Source organism: Littorina saxatilis, linkage group LG3, assembly GCF_037325665.1.
Source record: "Littorina saxatilis isolate snail1 linkage group LG3, US_GU_Lsax_2.0, whole genome shotgun sequence".
Taxonomy (NCBI): Eukaryota; Metazoa; Mollusca; class Gastropoda; order Littorinimorpha; family Littorinidae; genus Littorina; species Littorina saxatilis.
Window position 1 is genome coordinate 68,099,653 of NC_090247.1, and position 20,729 is coordinate 68,120,381.

Sequence of the window (20,729 nt, forward strand, 5' to 3'; positions counted from 1 at the left end):
TGTTAGCCTTTCTACGCTCTTCGGATTTTGAGCCTTTGAGAGAGGCTAGTCTTCACAACCTTACTCGGAAGACTCTGTTTTTGATTTTGTTGGCTACGGCCCGGCGGGGTAGCGAGGTCCACGCTCTGTCGGGTCTGCCTGGTGATATCTTGTTCGAGTCGGATGGTTCAGTGTCCTTACACTTCCGACCCGATTTCTTGGCTAAAAATCAGGCTCCGGGGCAGGCCTCTCCGTTGGTTAGAGTCAAGGCTCTGACCAACGCGTTGGCTCCGGATGACCCTGATTTGGTCAACTGCCCGGTTCGGGCCCTGCGTACGTACTTAGCCCGCACTCAGGCGGTACGCTCTAGCACGCAGAAGCTGTTGTTTCTCTCTATTCTTACCGCTCGGGAGAAAGACATCTCTAAGGTCACGTTGGCACGGTGGGTGACTTCGCTCATACGACAAGCTTATGTCTGGAGTCACACGAACGGGGGGGGGGGGCGCTGCCTGCCTTTCCCCTGGACTCTGCGAGAGCCCATGAGACTAGGGCTTGGGCGTCGTCACTTGCGGTGCTTCGCTCCAAACGTCTGGACGAGGTTTTGTCTACTGCGTATTGGCGTTCCGAAGATATTTTCATTAATTATTATCTTCGGGACGTCTCTGCTCTTCGCCAGGACGGCTCACGCGGGCTTCCTGCCCTGGTGGCAGCCGGCCAGGTTCTGGATAGAATGTGATGGTGAGTTTGGTTTATTCTCTTGCCCACCGCCATGTTGATGTTATCTGCTTTATGTGATTCGGAGTAAGAATATGTAATTTAATGGAAAATTTCCTAGTAAATTTTCATTTGATTAATATACTTACCCGAATCACATAGTGAATTCCCTCCCGCCTGCCCCGCTTATGGTTTTAAGTTTCTTTAAAGCCGTATGATAGGGTGTGTGGGGGCTGATGGGAAGTAGCCATAGGGGAGGTAACTCCCGGGGCCCATGGCCATGGCTAGTTCAGCCTTTTTTAGAGTGGGTTGCTTCCCTTAAAAGGGTTTTGATGGGTTAGCGTTTTCAGTACCTAGCATATGAGTCTGTGACAATGCTTTATGTGATTCGGGTAAGTATATTAATCAAATGAAAATTTACTAGGAAATTTTCCATTATCTGGCAGGGGATGGTGTTTTGTGTGTGTGTGTGTGTGGGTTTTTTTTGGGGGGGGGGGGGGGGGGCAAAAGTTTGAGAAACAATATAAAAAGAAATCGTCATTGCTAAAGATCTTTAGGCAGCTCACACAATCTGTGCTAATTACAGAGCGTGGGAGCAGAAAGTTCAAGCCTTTGGTTCTTTGTTCAGTCAGTTGGGGATTGAAGACAGCAGCAGAACTTTTTCCTGGTTCTTGTCTTTGTTATCACTCACTGTAAGATTCCCGCAGTGGGGCACAGTGGGGCACAGTGGGGCACAGTGGGGCACAGTGGGGCACAGTGGGGCACTGCGGTTATGAAATTAAAGGCCCCTCCTGTTTTTGGAACCGCAGGAGCTTTCTAGTTTGCTGTTAGGTAGATTTTTGGTTCCTCTTTCCTGTCATGCTCTCTTTTTCTTCATGAATTCTTTTCTTTTTTTCTGCCTTCTTGCTCATTCACCTGTATTTTTTCCAAAACATCTCTTCTCTTGCCGCTTGTCTCGCGATTCATGTATAGTTTAATCTGTTAGTGTTCTGATGTAAGCCCAGCAGTAGATAGGTTAAGCCTATTTTAACATACTGGAAACTGGTAATCTTCCAGTAGGTATTAATTTAGTTTTACTAAAGCCTGCTGGGACACAAGTAATGGGTTAGTGCATTTGTAAACAGGAATCGCTTGACAAGTGGCCCCCTTCATCCCCCCCTTCCTCGTCCTGATATGGCTCTACGTAGTCGGCTGGACGTTAAGCAACAAATAAACAAACAAACTCACTGTAAGATGACCTCGTCAGCTTTACAGAATGAACATGCAGTAAACAGGACTAATCTGTGTTTCTGTTGACATGTCAGTATCGTCCACTATTTTTTGTTCACTGCTGAATTTTGAATACAGTGGAACCTCCAAAAATCTGTGAAAATCAGGTCTTAAAAAGGAGGGAGACTCAAAATGGGGGTAAATTTACTGACGTTATGAACACACACTCCCAGAAAACAGGGTCTTAAAAAGGAGGGAGACTCAAAATGGGAGTAAATTTACTGACGTTATGAACACACACTCCCAGAAAACAGGGTCTTAAAAAGGAGGGAGACTCAAAATGGGGGTAAATTTACTGACGTTATGAACACACACTCCCAGAAAACAGGGTCTTAAAAGGGAGGAAGTCTTAAATTGGGGGCCAGCATTTGGCAAGCAGGTAGCCCACGATCTTAAGATAAGTTCATTATCTGTTTCATAAGTGTTTCTCTACTTCAAAGACCTGTGGGTTGTCATACTGGTAAATGTAACGTTTTGTTTTGTCATGTCAAGAATAAACGTTCCAATTACTTACCATTCTTGTTTTTTTGATTCCTTAAATTGATTGGGGGATCTTAAAAGGGCGGTTCCACTGGGTGTTTATACTTGTGGTAGCACTGGGTATCACGTTGTAACTGTGTGTCCAGGACTAGCCACCAAGGGCAGTTCTACTGCGTGTTTATACTGGTGGTAGCACCGTGTATCACCTGTGTGTCCAGGACTACCCACAAGGGCAGTTCTACTGTGTGTTTATACTGGTGGTAGCACCGTGTATCACCTGTGTGTCCAGGACTAGCCACCAAGGGCAGTTCTACTGTGTGTTTATACTGGTGGTAGCACCGTGTATCACCTGTGTGTCCAGGACTAGCCACCAAGGGCAGTTCTACTGTGTGTTTATACTGGTGGTAGCACCGTGTATCACCTGTGTGTCCAGGACTAGCCACCAAGGGCGGTTCTACTGTGTGTTTATACTGGTGGTAGCACCGTGTATCACCTGTGAACTGTGTGTCCAGGACCAGCCACCAGTGGCAGCCCAAGGGGGAGAGCAAGCTGACCGGGGGCAACACCTACCAGCAGCGACCGGTCATTCAGAGCAGCGCCACCACGTGGAGCACTCCACAACAGCCACAGTTCCAGCCTGGCATGCAGCCACAGATGGTACGTGTTCTCTTTGGCGTTTCAGTCATGTCCACTGATACAGTACTCAGGCATGGGAATTGAAAATTGTAAAAAAGGCGGAAAATTTTTAACTGAAGACGCAAAGCGTCAAGTTGACGGCGCGAAGCGCCTAGCCTTACTAGAAGGGTCCAGGGGCATGCCCCCCCGGAAATTTTTTTCTCCAAAGAACCCAGATGGTGCAATCTGGTGTCATCTGAGCTCCAAGTTTGCCATTAAATTCTGTTTTTAGAATCAGAGGTTTTAGTACCAATGTTTGATTTTTTGAAGAAAAAAAATATATACATGTATTATATGCCAAATATGGTTGAAATTTGTTAAAAAATTGATCAGTTGAGACAAACAGGAAAATGTAACTTGTAACACAATCTGGTTTACTTTCAAACATAAAAGTTACAAAGGCTCACCAATAAGAATTGCCTACTTAAGTTACTTTCCCATGATCTCTTACAAGGGTTTTAAAAAAAAGTATAAAAAAAGAAGAAGAAAATAAGGCTCAACGCATAAATTTTTCTTTGATTTGTGGGTTCGCGGTTTGGGTACCAGCCCAGCTCCAACCCTTGCTTAAATTTGGTAAATATAGTTCGAAGATTACGAATACGATCAGCACAGTGACATTCGAATGGAGAAAAACTGAAACAGATGCGCAAAGTTCAGATCTAGAGCGGTGTTCTTCGCTTGACTTGAGCCAAAATCTGTTCTTCTTCTGCCGTATAAAATCGAAGGAAAATCAAACAATTCAGGAGCACTGTGCCTTACTTGAGCAGAAAACCCCCCACCTGGCAAACGTTGATTGTCCTTCAGAGAAGAGCACGTTTCAAATGTGCTTCTTCCTGCGGAGATGCCAGTAACAGTTAATAGGTGTTGCAGACGATGCACCATGCTGAACCACGGATATCAATTTTTCTAAATCGGGTGCCGACGCGCTGTTTTTCTCTATTCACTTCCACAACAACCGACACCCACTCCCATTTCCATTTGTTCGCGCATCCAGTGTCATTGAATCTTTTACCATGTTTTACAACACGCGCGATCGACATTTTCACTGGTACAATGCTGTCGCGTGCCCGCGAATCCTATAGCGTGCCCGCGAATCAACAGCGAGCTGTTTCACTCAAAGTTCAAGTAACTGAGGCGGGCGGTAGCAGTGCGTGAACAAAGTACGGACAGTTTTCGCGGGCTTTTGCGCTAAGGCAAAAGTAACCGGTGATTTTTTTGTGTGCCTCCCCCCTTTATTTTTTCGGCGGACACTTTTGCTTTTTCGGCGGAACAAACAAAAATTTCAGCGGAAATCCGCCGTTCGGCGGACAATTCCCATGCCTGAGTACTGGAACCCCCTTTCAAGCCCTAAAAAAATGTGAGAGAATCAGGTCTTAGCAATGAGGGAGTCTTGAAATGGGGATGACGGGGGCAGTGGCCAAGTGGATAAGACATCGGCCTCCCCAGCGGAAGGTTTTGGGTTTTGAATTCTGGCCGCGCCTGGTGGGTTAAGGGTGGAGATTTTACCGATCTTCCGGGTCAACTTATGTGCAGACCTGCTAGTGCTTTAGTGTGTACACACAAGCACAAGACCAAGTGCGCACGGATAAGATCCTGTAATCCATGTCAGAGTTCAGTGGGTTATAGAAACACGAAAATACCAAGCATGCATCCCCCAAAAGCCGCGTATGGCTGCCTAAATGGCGGGATAAAAACGGCCATACATGTAAAAGCGGTGAGAGTTTCAACCCATGAACGAAGAAGTCTCTTTAGTGTTTCAGTCATGTCCACTGATACAGTGGAACCCCCTTTCAAGCCCTAAACAAATCTGAGAAAATCAGGCCATAAAAAGGAGGGAGTCTTAAAATGGATGTACATTTACAGAGGTTATGACCAGAAAATCTGAGAAAACAGTGTTAAAATGGAGAGTCCTAAATTGAATGGTCTTAAAAGGGATAAGGGGGGGGGGGGGGGGGTTACACTGCATTTAACCTAATCCTTCATACCTTAACAACTGTCAAGGCAGTTAACATTGGATAGGAGCATCCAGAAATCAACTGCCTTCCTGCTTCCCCTGTGGAGTGAACGTTCTTTGCTGATTTTATTTTGCAGTTTGACACAAGTGTCAGTTAATGAATAAAATTAGTGAAGCACGCACCTACATACACGCTCGTTCTGTCACACACACACACCTGGCCCTGCACCTACATACACGCTCGTTCTGTCACACACACACACCTGGCCCTGCACCTACATACACGCTCGTTCTGTCACACACACACACCTGGCCCTGCACCTATGTTCACACCACATCTAGCTTTATTTTCTACCAGGAAGTGTCAGTGTTGTGCAGTTTATTTCTGAGCTTTTGTGTTTGATGGTTTCCTGTGCACCTGAGCTGATACAGGTATTGCCTTGTTGTGTGTGCACCTGAGCTGATACAGGTATTGCCTTGTTGTGTGTGCACCTGAGCTGATACAGGTATTGCCTTGTTGTGTGTGCACCTGAGCTGATACAGGTATTGCCTTGTTGTGTGTGCACCTGAGCTGATACAGGTATTGCCTTGTTGTGTGTGCACCTGAGCTGATACAGGTATTGCCTTGTTGTGTGTGCACCTGAGCTGATACAGGTATTGCCTTGTTGTGTGTGCACCTGAGCTGATACAGGTATTGCCTTGTTGTGTGTGCACCTGAGCTGATACAGGTATTGCCTTGTTGTGTGTGCACCTGAGCTGATACAGGTATTGCCTTGTTGTGTGTGCACCTGAGCTGATACAGGTATTGCCTTGTTGTGTGTGCACCTGAGCTGATACAGGTATTGCCTTGTTGTGTGTGCACCTGAGCTGATACAGGTATTGCCTTGTTGTGTGTGCACCTGAGCTGATACAGGTATTGCCTTGTTGTGTGTGCACCTGAGCTGATACAGGTATTGCCTTGTTGTGTGTGCACCTGAGCTGATACAGGTATTGCCTTGTTGTGTGTGCACCTGAGCTGATACAGGTATTGCCTTGTTGTGTGTGCACCTGAGCTGATACAGGTATTGCCTTGTTGTGTGTGCACCTGAGCTGATACAGGTATTGCCTTGTTGTGTGTGCACCTGAGCTGATACAGGTATTGCCTTGTTGTGTGTGCACCTGAGCTGATACAGGTATTGCCTTGTTGTGTGTGCACCTGAGCTGATACAGGTATTGCCTTGTTGTGTGTGCACCTGAGCTGATACAGGTATTGCCTTGTTGTGTGTGCACCTGAGCTGATACAGGTATTGCCTTGTTGTGTGTGCACCTGAGCTGATACAGGTATTGCCTTGTTGTGTGTGCACCTGAGCTGATACAGGTATTGCCTTGTTGTGTGTGCACCTGAGCTGATACAGGTATTGCCTTGTGTGTGCACCTGAGCTGATACAGGTATTGCCTTGTGTGTGCACCTGAGCTGATACAGGTATTGCCTTGTTGTGTGTGCAGATGGGAGCACCAGGTATGGGCTTTGGCCAGCCACAGATGGTGGGAGCAATGGGACCACAGCCCATGATGGTTAGTGTGTGTGTGTGTGTGTGTGAGACAGAGTGAGAGTGTGTGTGTGTGAGAGAGAGAGTATATGAGTGAGATTAACCAAGAGTGTGTCCGAAACAGTCTGCTAACCTTTCAAATAAAAAAAATAAAGATTACAAAAAGATGTGTATGATGAATGCTCTAGCAAAGCTGATGCCTTTTCAGGGTATGGGTCCGGGTATGGGCATGGGTCAGATGCGACCCGGTATGGGTGGCATGCCGGCCATGGGGATGCAACAGCCCATGATGTACGGCGGCATGGGAGGAATGCCGGCAGCAAGGATGCCGCAGCAACAGGGGCAGGGACAGAACCCACACAACGACCCCTTTGGCGCTTTGTGAGCCAGGCAAGTGGCTGGAGGTTTTCTCTCAGTATTTTTGTTTGGATTTTTTTTTTGGTGGTTATAATTATGTTTTTATGAAGTTGGCAGTTATTTGTTGAGTGATACTGCTGAAGGACTTCTTCTTCTTCAGCGTTCCAGAATTTTCTGGTTACGTGTGAGCTCGTTTTCCCATTTGGGTTCCCCAAACTATACTCTGAGAGCATAGTCAGCTTCACTCCGCTTTCGTTGAGTAGGCATGCTGGGTATTTTTGTGTTTCCATAACCCACCGAACTCGGACATGGATTACAGGATCTTTTCCGTGTGCACTTGGTCTTGTGCTTGCGTGTACACACGAAGGAGGTTAAGTCGCTAGCAGGTCTGCACATACGTTGACCTAGGAGATAGGAAAAATCTCCACTCTTAACCCACCAGGCGGTATCGACCGGGATTCGAACTCACGACCTCCCGATTAGGAGGCGGACGTCTTACCACCACGCCACTGCGCCCGGAAGTTTTCAGATGGGGTGATTCCTAAAGCTCATCGCATGCCCCTCAACTTCCTCAGGAACAACACCACTCTTATCACAAGGGCATTCACATTGACAGGCTTGCACACACCAGGCAGGTGCACACACACGTTCCGATGCAGACATGCACTTTCTTTGTGTGACTGGCGTCAGGAATATTATTTTTTTTTTAACAATATCTCAGATTAAGGAACCCCCTTGGTACCACCCAAAGATGGTCTATAATGGTAAATTTTGGTAAAGACATTAAACAGGTGTCCATTCTTGGGAGGTGTCCTTTCATCAGAGGGGGCTCCGGACTGTTCATTGACTTACAGCCTTCTAATTTCTATGTGTGTGTATGTACTAATCATGTTTTCTGCCCTTTTCTATGTGTGTGTATGTTCTAATCATATTTTCGGCCTTTTTTGTTTGTTCTAGGTATACACCAGTACGCCATACAGTGACAGTTGTCAACGACAGTTGTTCCGCTGTGCCGGAAACGTTCACCATTTGTAGACGCTTTGTTGGTCACGGCATTGTGAAGAGACTTAGCCGCCATCGTCCACTCTTCGCTTTCACCTCGAAGCAAAGAAACAGAACTGTTAGCGGCAGACTTGCTGTCCTGTGTTTGCTGCTGTGACTGTGTCATCAGTGTTCACTTGTTTCGCTCCTGACAGACTAAAGTGGGATTTTGTTCTTTTTTCCAGACTTTGTTCTTCTTCTTCTTCATCTCCCGCATCTAGATCATATCTTACAAATGGAGATGCAAAGGTTTCTTTGTTTCTGACAACGGTATGTGGTGGCTCTGTCAGCGTCAACATGGCGTGTGTGTAGATATTGGGCATACAGCTTGATCATGGTCATGATTTAATATATTGTTCACGCCAGACTTGTGTGAGGATTCACTGGAAAAGATGAAATGTGTGAATGCGTGGACCTGCAAGAAAAACACGTGCACTGGAAGTGTTGAGCGAATATGATAAGGTCACTGAGCGTACTAATCTGTACAATTTAGTGAGAACAGGGCACATGTCCTTTCTAGCCATTAAGGAATCTTTTTTCCTTCTTTTTTTGTGCCGATTCTGCTTTGTCCGTTATTACCTTCCCTTGGAAGCCAAACCAGTCCATGTAATAATTTGTTCAAGTATCACGCGTTGAAAGGTAAAAGTTCACAGATGATTTCTATTCGACCGAGTAGAACAAGAAAACAAATTTGTGCAGTATATATCTGTGTGTAGATGTGTAACTCGCGATAAACATGGTACAGGCTCTGACTAATCCTTGTTATCAATGACATTTTAGATGTACTATTTGATTTACACTTATGTAGGCTCTGGCTGAATATTTCACATAGAACTGCAAGCTATTTTCCTTGTCTTTTCTACATTTCTAGTGGTGGATTTTTAGTGAAATCATCCTTGATAATGATAGCATTCAGAGATTATAGTAAAAAATTCAACTTAATTGTAGATGATTGGATGTAATCAGAAAACTGATTGTGCAGTAATCATGTGAGCAAGTCTTGGTAGATATTACAAGATTCTTGGTGTTTTGAAATAAAACATTTGTGTTGGAAATAGCTCACACCATAATGCTGTGCTAATAGTGGCATTGTATATAGGCATCCCTGTTTTAGACTTAAGCTTTTGAGATGTTCTGAATTGTAAGATGATTGAGTGTATCATCATCTATCAGTACGGAAACAAAATAATATCAGAGAACATTGACGTCCAATTATCACTGATGAATGTTGATGTTCTGGTCCATTTCAGTGTTCTGGTAGGGGAGTGGATTGAATAATAGAGTAGTGGATGATAGTCACACACTGTAGAGCGTCGTGTGCTGGTCTTAGCGATGAGAAATATCACACAGTTTTGGTGTTGTGTGTTTTGGCTGTGATAATCAACTTTTTTTTCCCCCCCGCATTGAATCAAAGTCAAAAGGCGGTAAGCAGTTGCCATGTAATCATTCATGTTCACTTGTTCTTTTCACTCCTGAAGTAGCGTTCTTTCTGAGACTGTTAGCAAGAGTCCTGTCTTGTAATTGTGGGCATTGAGGGGCTGGCTTCTGTTGTGAGTAGAAGTGTTTAGACATACTGGCGCTACCATCGTGTGACAGGTACTGTACACTTAGACATACTGGCGCTACCATCGTGTGACAGGTACTCTACACTTAGACATACTGGCGCTACCATCGTGTGACAGGTACTGTACACTTTAGGGCATCAGAAAGCCACTTCTTCACAGTTGCGTTGTGTGTACCATAATTATGCCTCATGTTTTTTTGTTTTTTTACAAGTTGATGTTACAGTAAGAATGTGTGAAGGCTATGGGTGTTGGTAGAAGATGTCGTAAGCTAACACAAGATGTTTACATTGTCTCACTTTTCTCATGAGAAATTGCTTGTTTTTCTTGTGAGAAATTGCTTGTTTTTCTTATGAGAAATTGGTTGTTTTCACAAGCAGGCTTTGCAAATGTTCATGAGCAGTTGAATTCAGGAAAAACATGTGTAGAGTGACTTTCATGTCTATCCTCATATTCTGATGTGTGTTCAGATTCAAAACTTTTTTTTTCTTGAGATGCTTTGAAACATTGTCAGACTTTTTCCCCAGTCTGTCTTTGATTTTTTCTTCTGCCTTTTGCTTACTGCGTTCAGTCTAGGTTTAGCAGCAAGAATGATAAGTCACACAGCAACACTACTGTGTCATTTGCTGATGTGAAAATATCAGTGCATATTTTATGCGTTTAGCTTTGTTGAGCAAATGCAGGCTGTGACTAAAATCAACGCCAATTAAGCCAATGATGACATTGTATATAATAGTTCAATCGTGGTAGATAAGAGCAACTGCTAGCTTTTTGTCAGAATGTCAACAACTGTGGAGACGGATTGGCTCGGTGTTGTTGACATCTGTTATTTGCAGTTCTAGTATCAAGAGTCAGTGTGGATCCTCTACTGCCACTGATTGTTTAACCCTGCACAACAGTTACGAGTAGGTTGGGTTGTGAGCTGTTGCTTTTGATTGAAAATCGGAGTTCAGTTTGTGTTGCTTTGAGTGGTGTGTGTACAGCCATAGTGAGAATCTCGCGACAGTTTTGGTTTGCAGCTGTTCAGACAGAACTGGGTGGAAGTGAAAAAACCAAACCTCATATGCAAGTTGTGTGTGTGAAAGCGTGTACAGAGTCTGATATGATAAGAGAGGAGACAAAACTGCGCAAAATCGCTTTGGGGATGTGCATGTGGAATGGGTAGCTGGAGGTTTGACAGGACTGATTGATTGATTTTGTTGTCGTACCGGTTCTGACGAAACCATCTTGGAAGGCAGGTTTCTACTTACACGCTTTTCTCTCTCCTTGATTTAGCTGCTGGTGTCGTAATTAGTTTGATTTTTTGAGTCACTTGAGAAAAAGTGACTATGTAATCGGTCAGTGGTAGACACCACCTTAACGTTGGACTTTTCTCGGAAACTATCAAAGCGATCGGGCTCATATTTTGTTTAGTCGTGACCTCCAATGACCTCTACACTTTAACGATGGTTTCGTTGACCTTTGACCTTTTTCAAGGTCACAGGTCAGCGTCAAAGGAAAAATTAGACATTTTATATCTTTGACAAAGTTCATCGGATGTGATTGAAACTTTGTAGGATTATTCTTTACATCAAAGTATTTACATCTGTAGCCTTTTACGAACGTTATCAGAAAAACAAGGGAGATAACTAGCCTTTTCTGTTCGGCAACACACAACTTAACGTTGGGCTTTTCTCGGAAACTATAAAAGTGACCGGGCTCAAATTTTATGTGAACGTGACTCATTGTGTTGTGAATAGCAATTTCTTCCTGTCCATCTGATGCCTCATATAATATTCAGAACTGCGAAAGTGACTCGATCGAGCGTTTGCTCTTCTTGTTTGTATTCTACTGCCTGAGTATGCTCTGCAGGCACACACATGACAGAAAAGTTCTCTTTCCAACCTCCCCTTGCTCTGAAATGGACTGATAACCTAAAAGAGCAATAAATCATTCACATCTCTCTTTCTCTCTCTCCATGTAGAGTTGGATAGCTTGATCATCTACTAAATATGATGTATTCAGCGTTTTCCATGTGAAAAGCAGTAAGATGAAATTACAGAGACCATCATAATTCTAGTCAAAACAATACCATTTGATCATGGAGACAGACCAGTCATGAATGGAAGGAGGAAACCAGTCATTTAGCCATTGTATAGCCCACCATCATGGAGACAGACCAGTCATGAATGGAAGGAGGAAACCAGTCATTTAGCCATTGTATAGCCCACCATCACTGCACTTGTGCCAGACACACTTTATGTTTGCACACATGAATGAGAGGTCGCTTTCTTTGTTGCCTTTTGCTTTTAGGCCAAGGTATGGGGTGAAGGGTTGGGGCGCACAGATTGCTCGCCTTTATGGTTTGGTTTGACACTATTTGTTACACTCATACATAAAATGTGACAAGTATAAGAGGTATTGGGCAGATGTTGGAAATACAGTGGTACCTGCGATGAAACGACACCCTTGGGACCAGCCAACAGTGTCCCTACATTGCAGGTGGCCTGTCATGACAGGTATACTTTGGTAGAGATAATATAAAAAGGGACGAGAAGGTGTCCTTTTAAGGGAGGTGTCCTCTCATGGGAGGGCCCGTTCATCGCAGGTATAGCTGTATGTGAGAAATTAAAATGAAGGTTGATAGTTATTCAGCACCCTGAAATGTCCACAAATCATTTGCTGTGCAAATTGTGTAAGAAAATAAAAGGTCAGCACATAACTACAGCCTTTTTGGCTCATGTAAGTGTAGCCTATGCGATGCTAACTTTTGTCTGTCTGTGCGTGCGTGCGTGTGTGATAGAAACTTTACCATTTGACTGAACACCGAAATACTAATTTTACCGGGTTATTATTCAAAGTATTGAAGCAATGATCAACATTTCGTCGGCACGTATGTAGATAAAGTGTGTATCCAAAGAAAACGGGTGGTGGTGGGTTTTGGGGGGGGTAAAAACAGGAGACTGGTTTGTGTTGTGTCAGGGGTCAAGGTTAGGTCAGATCGCGTGAAGGATTGTGGTATAGATTCACTTCTCAGTTCTTACTGAGCTGCATTCGCCGATTCGGGGAAGACGATTTCACATTGTTCGGTTTCGTAGCGGCTCCAGAAAAAATAGATATATACCAAAGGAGATTTCCTACAGGTTGATCTGCACAGCGTGTTTTCAGTGTCTGCGCGAGGAAGCGCTGTCGAAAGCGCAGTGTCGATCTCAGTGGCAGTCGTGTCCCCGTAACTCGTAAGTAGGCTACAGACAGACAGATCTAGATCTAGCGTCTCCCACTCTTGCACCGTGTCTAGGCTGTGTGTGTGTATGTGTGACGGAGTGATTGAGTTTGTGTTACTGTTTGTCAATTTCTTACGGGAGCCTTGAAGGCTTGGCCTCTTGTTGTGCAATGAAATGGAAACCATGTTGGTGTCTGTATTCTGTCATATTGTTAATTGTTAGAAACAGTCATCTTCTAGGTATCATTCTCAATTCAGTACAGTGGAACCCCTCTCTAGCGACCTTGAAAATGTTGACAAAAATCGGTCCTTATGGAGGGAGGGGGCGGGGTCAGGGGGCCACAAAGAAAGTCAGATTTTCTTTAAAAAAAAAACCCAGAGAAGTTTGAGTTGCTGACGATCGTTTCCTCAAGCAAACTGCTTCGATTTCATGTTTGACATTGTCGATGGTGTCCACCAGTTCTGGTGCATGTTTCAATGCAAAAAAAGTTACCGTATTTGACGGATTACAAGACGCACCCCTTGAAAAAAAAAAAATTGGGACGAGCCACGTATAGGCCGCGTCACTATATTACCCGCCGTCGAAAAAAATATAATCAGATCGTGTCAATCAATCAAAACAACCAGGCAAACGAAAGTAAGGTATTTGGCGAAATCAGCTCCGAGAATAATCAAGTGAAACAAAGAAGAAAAGTGAAAAAGTTTGAAGAAAAATATCGCACACACAATTTGTAACCAACACACACATGTAGTCCCGCCCGGAATAAGCTTTTTTGGGATGATTTACGACTTTTGCGCACATTTCGAGCAGACGAAAACACAACCTGGCGGCTCTCGCTCCTCCAACTATCGCGAGACACAAAAAAACGAAATCTCGCGCATGCGAGATCCTGATACATTCGGTGTTTCTCTGTATGCTATCTTGTCACGACGACTTGTTGACAAACGACGATTCGCGAAAGAAAGAGAAAAGCGCCGAGTCTTGAGTAGAGTCAGCTAATAAAGTACCGGTAATCGCTAATCGAGCGAAATGAAAATCCACGGCGACTTACATTTGGCGAATGCTATTCAACTGGTTATAACCGGTTTGTGAGTGATGCGTTACGCTGACTGAGAGTCTTCTTCTTCCATTTAACGCCCAGGGTCAACGTTCTGACTATTAGTGGCGCTTTGGAGGGTTGCGGAAGAAAATAAAATTTGCAGGGAGAGGGGGGTGGGGGGGCAGGACCACACAGCATTTTCAAGTCTCGGGCTAGGCCAAGCCGGCGGCCGGAGCGGTTGCAGGGGTTAAACCCCTGCCGGTGCTGCCCTAGCCTTCATCGACCGTACTTACTGGTGGCCTAGGGCAGGGTACAGGGTTTTGTTTACAGGTGCTGGCAGTGGTGGGATGCGCTGGAGGTGAAGGCGGCTGCTGTCGCCGCGCTGACAACCTCCTCTGGTAGCTCATTCCACTCCCTGATGGTTCTGGGGAGGAAGCTGTTCAGTCTCGTATCGGTCTTGCTTGGGATCCTGTTGAAGGCTCTGGTGTTTGTTCTTGAGCTTCTTCTTGATCTGCTGGGAAGGTGTTGGAGCTCGTCGCAGTTGACCTTGACGAGGTTGTTGGTAATCTTGTACAGCATACACAGTCTGGACGTCCGTCTGCGTTGCTCAAGAGAGGGCCACTGGAGGGTCTGCAGCATCTCTCCGACACTTGAGGTGTTGCGATGTCGGTGGAGAACGTAGCGTGCTGCCCTGCGCTGTACGGCTTCGATCTTGGCGATGTTCTTCTGCGAGGAGGGGTCCCAGGCTGTGCATGCGTACTCCAGCAAAGGTCGCACTAGGGACTTGTAGGCCAGTTCTTTGGTGTGGACTGCTCCTATCTTGAGGTTCCTGCGAAGGAATCCAAGGGTCTGGTTGGCCTTCTTCACGATGGTGTCGATGTGAATATCCCACTTCAGATCTGCTTGCACTGTCACTCCAAGGTATTTCGCGGAGGTGACATTCTCGAGGGCGTGTCCGTGCAGCGTATACTGGTGTGCGGAGGTCTTCTTCTTCTTACTGACTGTGAGCACACTGCATTTGTCGGGGTGGAAGGTCATGTCCCATTGTGACTCCCACTCTTCTAGTCGTTGTAGGTCAGACTGAAGGGCAGCATGATCGCTGGCGGCAGCGATGAGCCTGTAGACGATGGTGTCGTCGGCGAAGAGTCGAGTCGTGGAGGACACCCGCGCAGCCAAGTCATTAATGTAGATCAGAAATAGACAAGGTCCGAGGACTGATCCGTGTGGTACGCCTGACTTGACCGGGATGTTGGTTGACCTTGACCCTTCCACGACGACTGCTTGGCTCCGTCCATGTAGGAAGCTGGCAATCCAGGAGTTGGTGGAGTTTCTGATGCCGTAGTGATGGAGCTTATGGACGAGCAGGGAATGGTTCACCTTGTCGAATGCCTTGGCAAAGTCCATCACCACGACATCTGTCTGGCCGTTCCTATCCAGGTTGGCTGCCAACTCGTTGATAAGCTCTAACAGCTGGGTCTCGCATGAGCGTTGTTTCCTGAAGCCATGCTGTTGAGGGGTGAGGATCAGCTGTTGCTCCAAGAAGTCCATGATGTGACTAACGAGTATGTGCTCCATGACTTTGCCAGATACACAGGTCAGGGATACAGGTCTATAATTCGCAGGGTTGTAGTGTTCTCCCTTCTTAAAGATGGGTGTGACGATGGCCTGCTTCCAGTCTGAGGGCACCTCGCCACTGTCAAGGGAGCGCTTGAAAATCGGAGTCAGGATGGGAGCGATGTCATGGGCAAGCTCTTTGAGCACTCTTGGTGAGATGCCATCCGGGCCCGTCGCTTTTGTGGGGTTGAGGTCCGCAAGGAGTTTCTCGACGCCGTTGGTGGTGATCAGGATGTCGTCCATTGGTGGGTAGTTGGGAGTCGGTGGCCATCTTACACTTCTCCTCAAACTCGGCTTGCGTGTATTCCTTGCCGCTGCTGAAAGCTGTGTTGAATTGCGCGTTCAGGAGCTCTGCTTTGGCCTTGGGTTCAGTCACTAGTTTACCCTCTGCTTTTAAGGGTGGGACACCAGAGGCGGAGGACCTCAGTTGCTTCATGTAAGTCCAGAACCTCTTCATGCTGGGTTGCGTGCTTTGTTCGGAGTCCGTTGGGGTGAAAAGATTTCCCACGTATCTCCAGTAAGCTCGACGTAGCTGCTTCTGCACCTCTCTTTGAAGATCCCTTACTTCTTTCTTCAGATCCTCTGTTCCATGCTTCTTCATAAGTCTGTATCTTCTGTCTCGTATGCGGATAAGTTTGCGTAGGTCATGTGTAATCCAGGGATAGGATTGCTTGTGTTTTGCAGTCTTGTGTGGTATGTGCTGCTTGATTGACTGCAGGAGTCCATCTCTGAAGGTCGTCCAGAGGGTATCAACAGGGGAGGCAGGGTCAAGGCTGTCAATCTTCTCCATGAGGGCAGCCATGTCGGTCTTCATGCTGTCCCAGTCTGCTTTTGCATATAGGGGGACAGGACGGGCGATGTTCGGGGATCTGGTGGCCTTGGCCTGAAACTCGAAGTACACCACCTCGTGGTCAGCCAGTTTCGGCATGACCTCGACTCGAGGGACGAGGTCTGAGGCGTTGGTGAGAACAAGGTCCAAAAAGTTGCCGCCGCGTGTTGGATGGTGAACCACCTGCTCCAGTCCCAGGTCGAATGTGAGTTCCACAAACTCCTCATGGAGGGCCGGGTATGCTGATCCTGGTCTTACTGTGGCCTCAGGCCATACTAGGCCAGGGAGGTTGAGTCTTAGCTTTGTCTGACCACAGGCGGAGGTATCGTTCACTGGACCACCACTATCATAGTACTATCATAGTGGTGGTCCAGTGAACGATACCTCCGCCTGTGGTCTGACAAAGTCGTTACACAAGCTGTTAGGTCGGTCCTTAGACGTTAGAGCGGGGTGGACGTTAGAGCGGGGTGGTCGCTACACTGGTGACAACTATATAAGGAAACGCATCGGTTTAAAAAAAAAGGGTCGTTGTGGCGGGGTAGTCGTTAGAGAGGGGGGTCTTTGTGAGGGGTTCCACTGTATTTGTCTGGATTAATTGGTCACAGTCCTCCCATTGGAAACATAAAGCCTGAGTAACAAGACAGTGTGCAAAATCTTACAACTTGAGTTGATTCTTCTGCCTTTGTCATTTCAGAGTTAGTGGGTGTATACTTTTTTTAAAAATTTATCCCGGCAACTTAGGAAGGGGTGTGGCTTCCTTGAGGGATTTGCATGCATTGTTGATTGTGTTGTACACACAACACTGGTTGCAAAACATACTTGCCCATGTGAGCAAGTAAATATAATGTGCATTGTGATCTATTCGTGCTGAGTGTGCACGAAGGCAAGATCAACAAGAACGGCAATGCAACATGTGAGGTTGACCCATGGAGATCTAGGAACATTTTCTACATGCTGAAACCTGAGATCTTTTTCCACCTGCCCAGAACTTTTTCTCTCTTCCCGGTATTTCGGAGTTGTGAACCCAGAACAACAGACACTGTAGTGCAATGAACTGACCACTATGTACTAGTTCAATAACTGTTTCTTTCAAAACTTTGAAGTCAAATGTTTTTAAAAACCTGGTTTGATTGTTATTAACTATCTTTCATGATGGTAGTATCTAGAGGTAGTAGACCGTGTACGTCTTTCCTGTACCTTCACAGATACTTTGACACCTTAAGAACAGTATCGGCTGTTGTTTCTTCCTCGTAGATGCTGTATTACAATATGAATGAATGCATGACAAGGTTGTCGTTGATATATAATTTTACTTGTAGAAATAAAAATCAGTGATTGTGCTCAGCACTTTAATACTACTTGGAAAAAAACCTGTAGAGGTCTTGACCAGATCCAAATAGTGTAGATAATCTTCTCGGTGTTGTGAGTTGAATTAGCCTCATGAAACGTAGGACTACACTTGTTGAAGAGTGATGATACATGTATGAGGTTACCATGGGGACCAATTATCTTGTTCACGTGTAGTCAGGTGACGTGAGTGTTCACTTTATCCTAGCATTTCTGGGCGCAGGCCTAGACATGAAACTGTATTTGTACTTTTTAACTTGAGTCCGCGGGTCTGTTATTGTTAAGATTGAGATTTTATTGTAGAGTGTGGTTATGGGTTCATATTGATTTACACGCAGCCACTTCGTATCATCCTAAATTCTGTATTGTTTCGTCCCCCGAGGATGAAATGGGTAGATGTTTTTGTTATGGTGATGATCAGTTTGACATAGTGTGAGAGTTGAGGATCGAGTGCTAATTTTGTTTTGTTCGTTTTGTTTGTTTGGATTTTTTCGTCGTTTTCTCTCGGTTGCTCTATTTTGTTGAGCTGTACCTCATTTCTTCTTTTTCTCTGTCCGTTGTATCTAATTGTATACCGCAAAGTATATGTAAATTATCTGTCTGTGTACTAGTATCATCATGAAAAAACACTGTACATACTGTAGTTATAACCTAGACTTGGAAGTATGTAAAATGTACGACACTCGTGTGAGACTTTGAAAGCGGAAAAGACTTGTTTTGAAAGGGAAACAGGATGTGTTTTTGTCTTTTATGATTGCCTGTGTAACATGGAGAGGCTGTGTGAGAGAGGGAGAGTCATGACAAACGATCTCATAACATTTCATGAAGCTCCCCCAAAATCGGCGTATGCTGCCTAAATGGTGGAGTAAAAACGGTCATTGACGTAAAAATCCACACATACAAAAACATGATATATATATATGAGTGAACGTTGGAGTTTCAGCCCATGAACGAAGATTTCGTAAAGCCGTTCTTGACGTTCCAGCCTGAGCAGTCGGTGTTTTAACTTCAAGAAATGTATTTTATTTGAGAATAACACGATCATGAACCAAATACAGGAAGTCTGTATGACACATTTTGTTCATTTGTTTTATTATCTGGCACTTTTTGTCACACACACTACTCCTGTGAGTGCAGAGCTATTTTGAGACGATTTTCTTCTCTCCAAAGCTAGATAATGCGTTTGGAAAAAAGAAATGTCAAGAAAAATATGACAATAATCTGCCATTTACATCCTTGGTTTTATAAATGCAAAGACAGACATAAACAAGAAATTCCTCCGAGGTAGGAAAAACACCCCCGTCCTTAGCATTCTCACTGCCACCAACTGAGCAGGCACTGCTAACAAGTGTGGTTATTTCCCTTTGACCATTAATATGTGCCTCTATAAGTCCTTGTAGAATCTTAATCCACCAATAACTCCCTAACCGTGTGTTTGACTGGTCCCAATTTTTGTAAGGACCGTCTCAGGAATGTATAGAACCTGTTCACCAAGTTTGGTGACGATCGGTCCGTTCATTCTTGAGATCTATATGCGAACACAAACAAACAAACAAACAAACACATCGAGCGAAACCTATACACACCCCTATACCGGGGGTGTAAAAACTAAGAGACACACACAAGCAAACAAGCGTACACACACACATAGAAAAGCACACAAGTATGCAGGCTGAACAACTCTCCTCAAATCAGCGATTTTCTGAGCAAAGAGACTGTCCTGGGAAAAAAAAGAGGAAGAGAAATTAATTGAGGAATAATCTTCCTCAATGAAGAGTCCACATCCACATTGGGTGTTGTAGCCGCCAGGAAAGGCCTATCAAATTAAACCGTAGAATTGCTACAATTCGATTCCTCGTCCTCCCACCAATGGACGGTTTAACCCTGTGTAGTGCGCGATGCCACACGTGGCTTAAGGCTAAGTTAACGTCTACCACGAGTGGCTTATTTTTTCTAAGGTCGCTGGATCCCAGTGTGGCTTAAGGCTAAGTTAACGTCTACCAGGAGTGGCTTATTTTCTCTGACGTCGCAGGATCCCAGTGACCAAGAGTGGCCTTTTTTTCTGACATCGCTGGATCCCAGTGTGGCCTGTACTGCCACAGGACCCAGACAACGTTCATAGCTGTTTTCCTCTGCTGTTATCCAGTCTGACATACAGGAGGCACACACGTAGACCTCACATTCCCCCCTCCCCATCACTCGTAAGTATAGACCTTTTAATTATAGTACAAGCTTCGCAGGATCAACTCAACTCTAGTTTTAAACAAGTCACGGGAGGAGACAACGGGAAACTCGTTCATGTTCCAACGAAACCCTTTAGCCCTATTATTCATTGCTGTTCTTCTGACACAGAATCCTCACCAAAGCTCATCGAGAAGCTCCCAATCCTCGTTCGAAGGCAAAGTTTGTGTGTGTGTGATGTGTGTGTGATGTGTGTGTGTGATGTGTGTGTGATGTGTGTGATGTGTGTGTGATGTGTGTGTGATGTGTGTGTGTTCCAAGGGCGGATCTTAAGGAAGGGGGGGGGCCCACCCAAACTTTTTTCACAGCGCCCGAAGATGCTAGGGGGTCCGCCCCCCCCCCCCCCCCCCCGGAATTTTTTTTTTCCAAAGGAAGCAAAATACTGCAATCCAGGGCCGGTGCGTCTCGCTAGCGCTACGTGTCATTTGTGCTACGTATCGTTTGCGCTATTTTCTGTAGTGCTATCGACACAAATTGCTGAAAGGAGTAGTGCTATCGGCACGTAGTGCTATTGCCACAATTCACACATGCCCTTATCACTACGTCTCAATAGAACTACGTGTCGATATTACTATTTTTGAAAGACCAATGTACTGTAGCGCTACGTGTCGATTGCGCTACGTGTCGATAGCACTATACTATACATGTTTAAACGACAGACACTTCCCTTTGAGTGTGTGTGTGTGTGTGTGTCTACTGTTTTGTCTGTCTGTCTGTCTGTCTGTCTCTCTTAGCACCTCTCAATCACTTTCTCACTTTGAACCTCTCAATCGCTCTCTCCTTATCTCTCTCTTTGCTCCCATGGGGTCGCCTTCATGCGGCGGGAGTGTTTTCACAGAGCTACCCCACCCCTTTACTTCTCTTCTTTTGTCTTATTTCTGCCTTACCAATCCTTT

General features: G+C 45.3%; 1 protein-coding gene across 3 annotated transcripts in view; it reads left to right on the forward strand.

The window, feature by feature from the left end:
- Positions 1-18,321, forward strand: part of LOC138963093 (phosphatidylinositol-binding clathrin assembly protein LAP-like) — an 80,786-nt gene extending 62,465 nt beyond the window's left edge. For all 3 annotated transcript variants that reach the window (XM_070335114.1, XM_070335115.1, XM_070335116.1), the window contains 4 exons: positions 2,955-3,099; positions 6,557-6,625; positions 6,809-6,990; positions 7,915-18,321. In XM_070335114.1, the coding sequence (XP_070191215.1) occupies positions 2,955-3,099; positions 6,557-6,625; positions 6,809-6,985 (391 nt within the window). In that variant the 3' untranslated portion in view covers positions 6,986-6,990; positions 7,915-18,321. The remainder of the gene's footprint in view (positions 1-2,954; positions 3,100-6,556; positions 6,626-6,808; positions 6,991-7,914) is intronic.
- Positions 18,322-20,729: the final 2,408 nt, after the last annotated feature.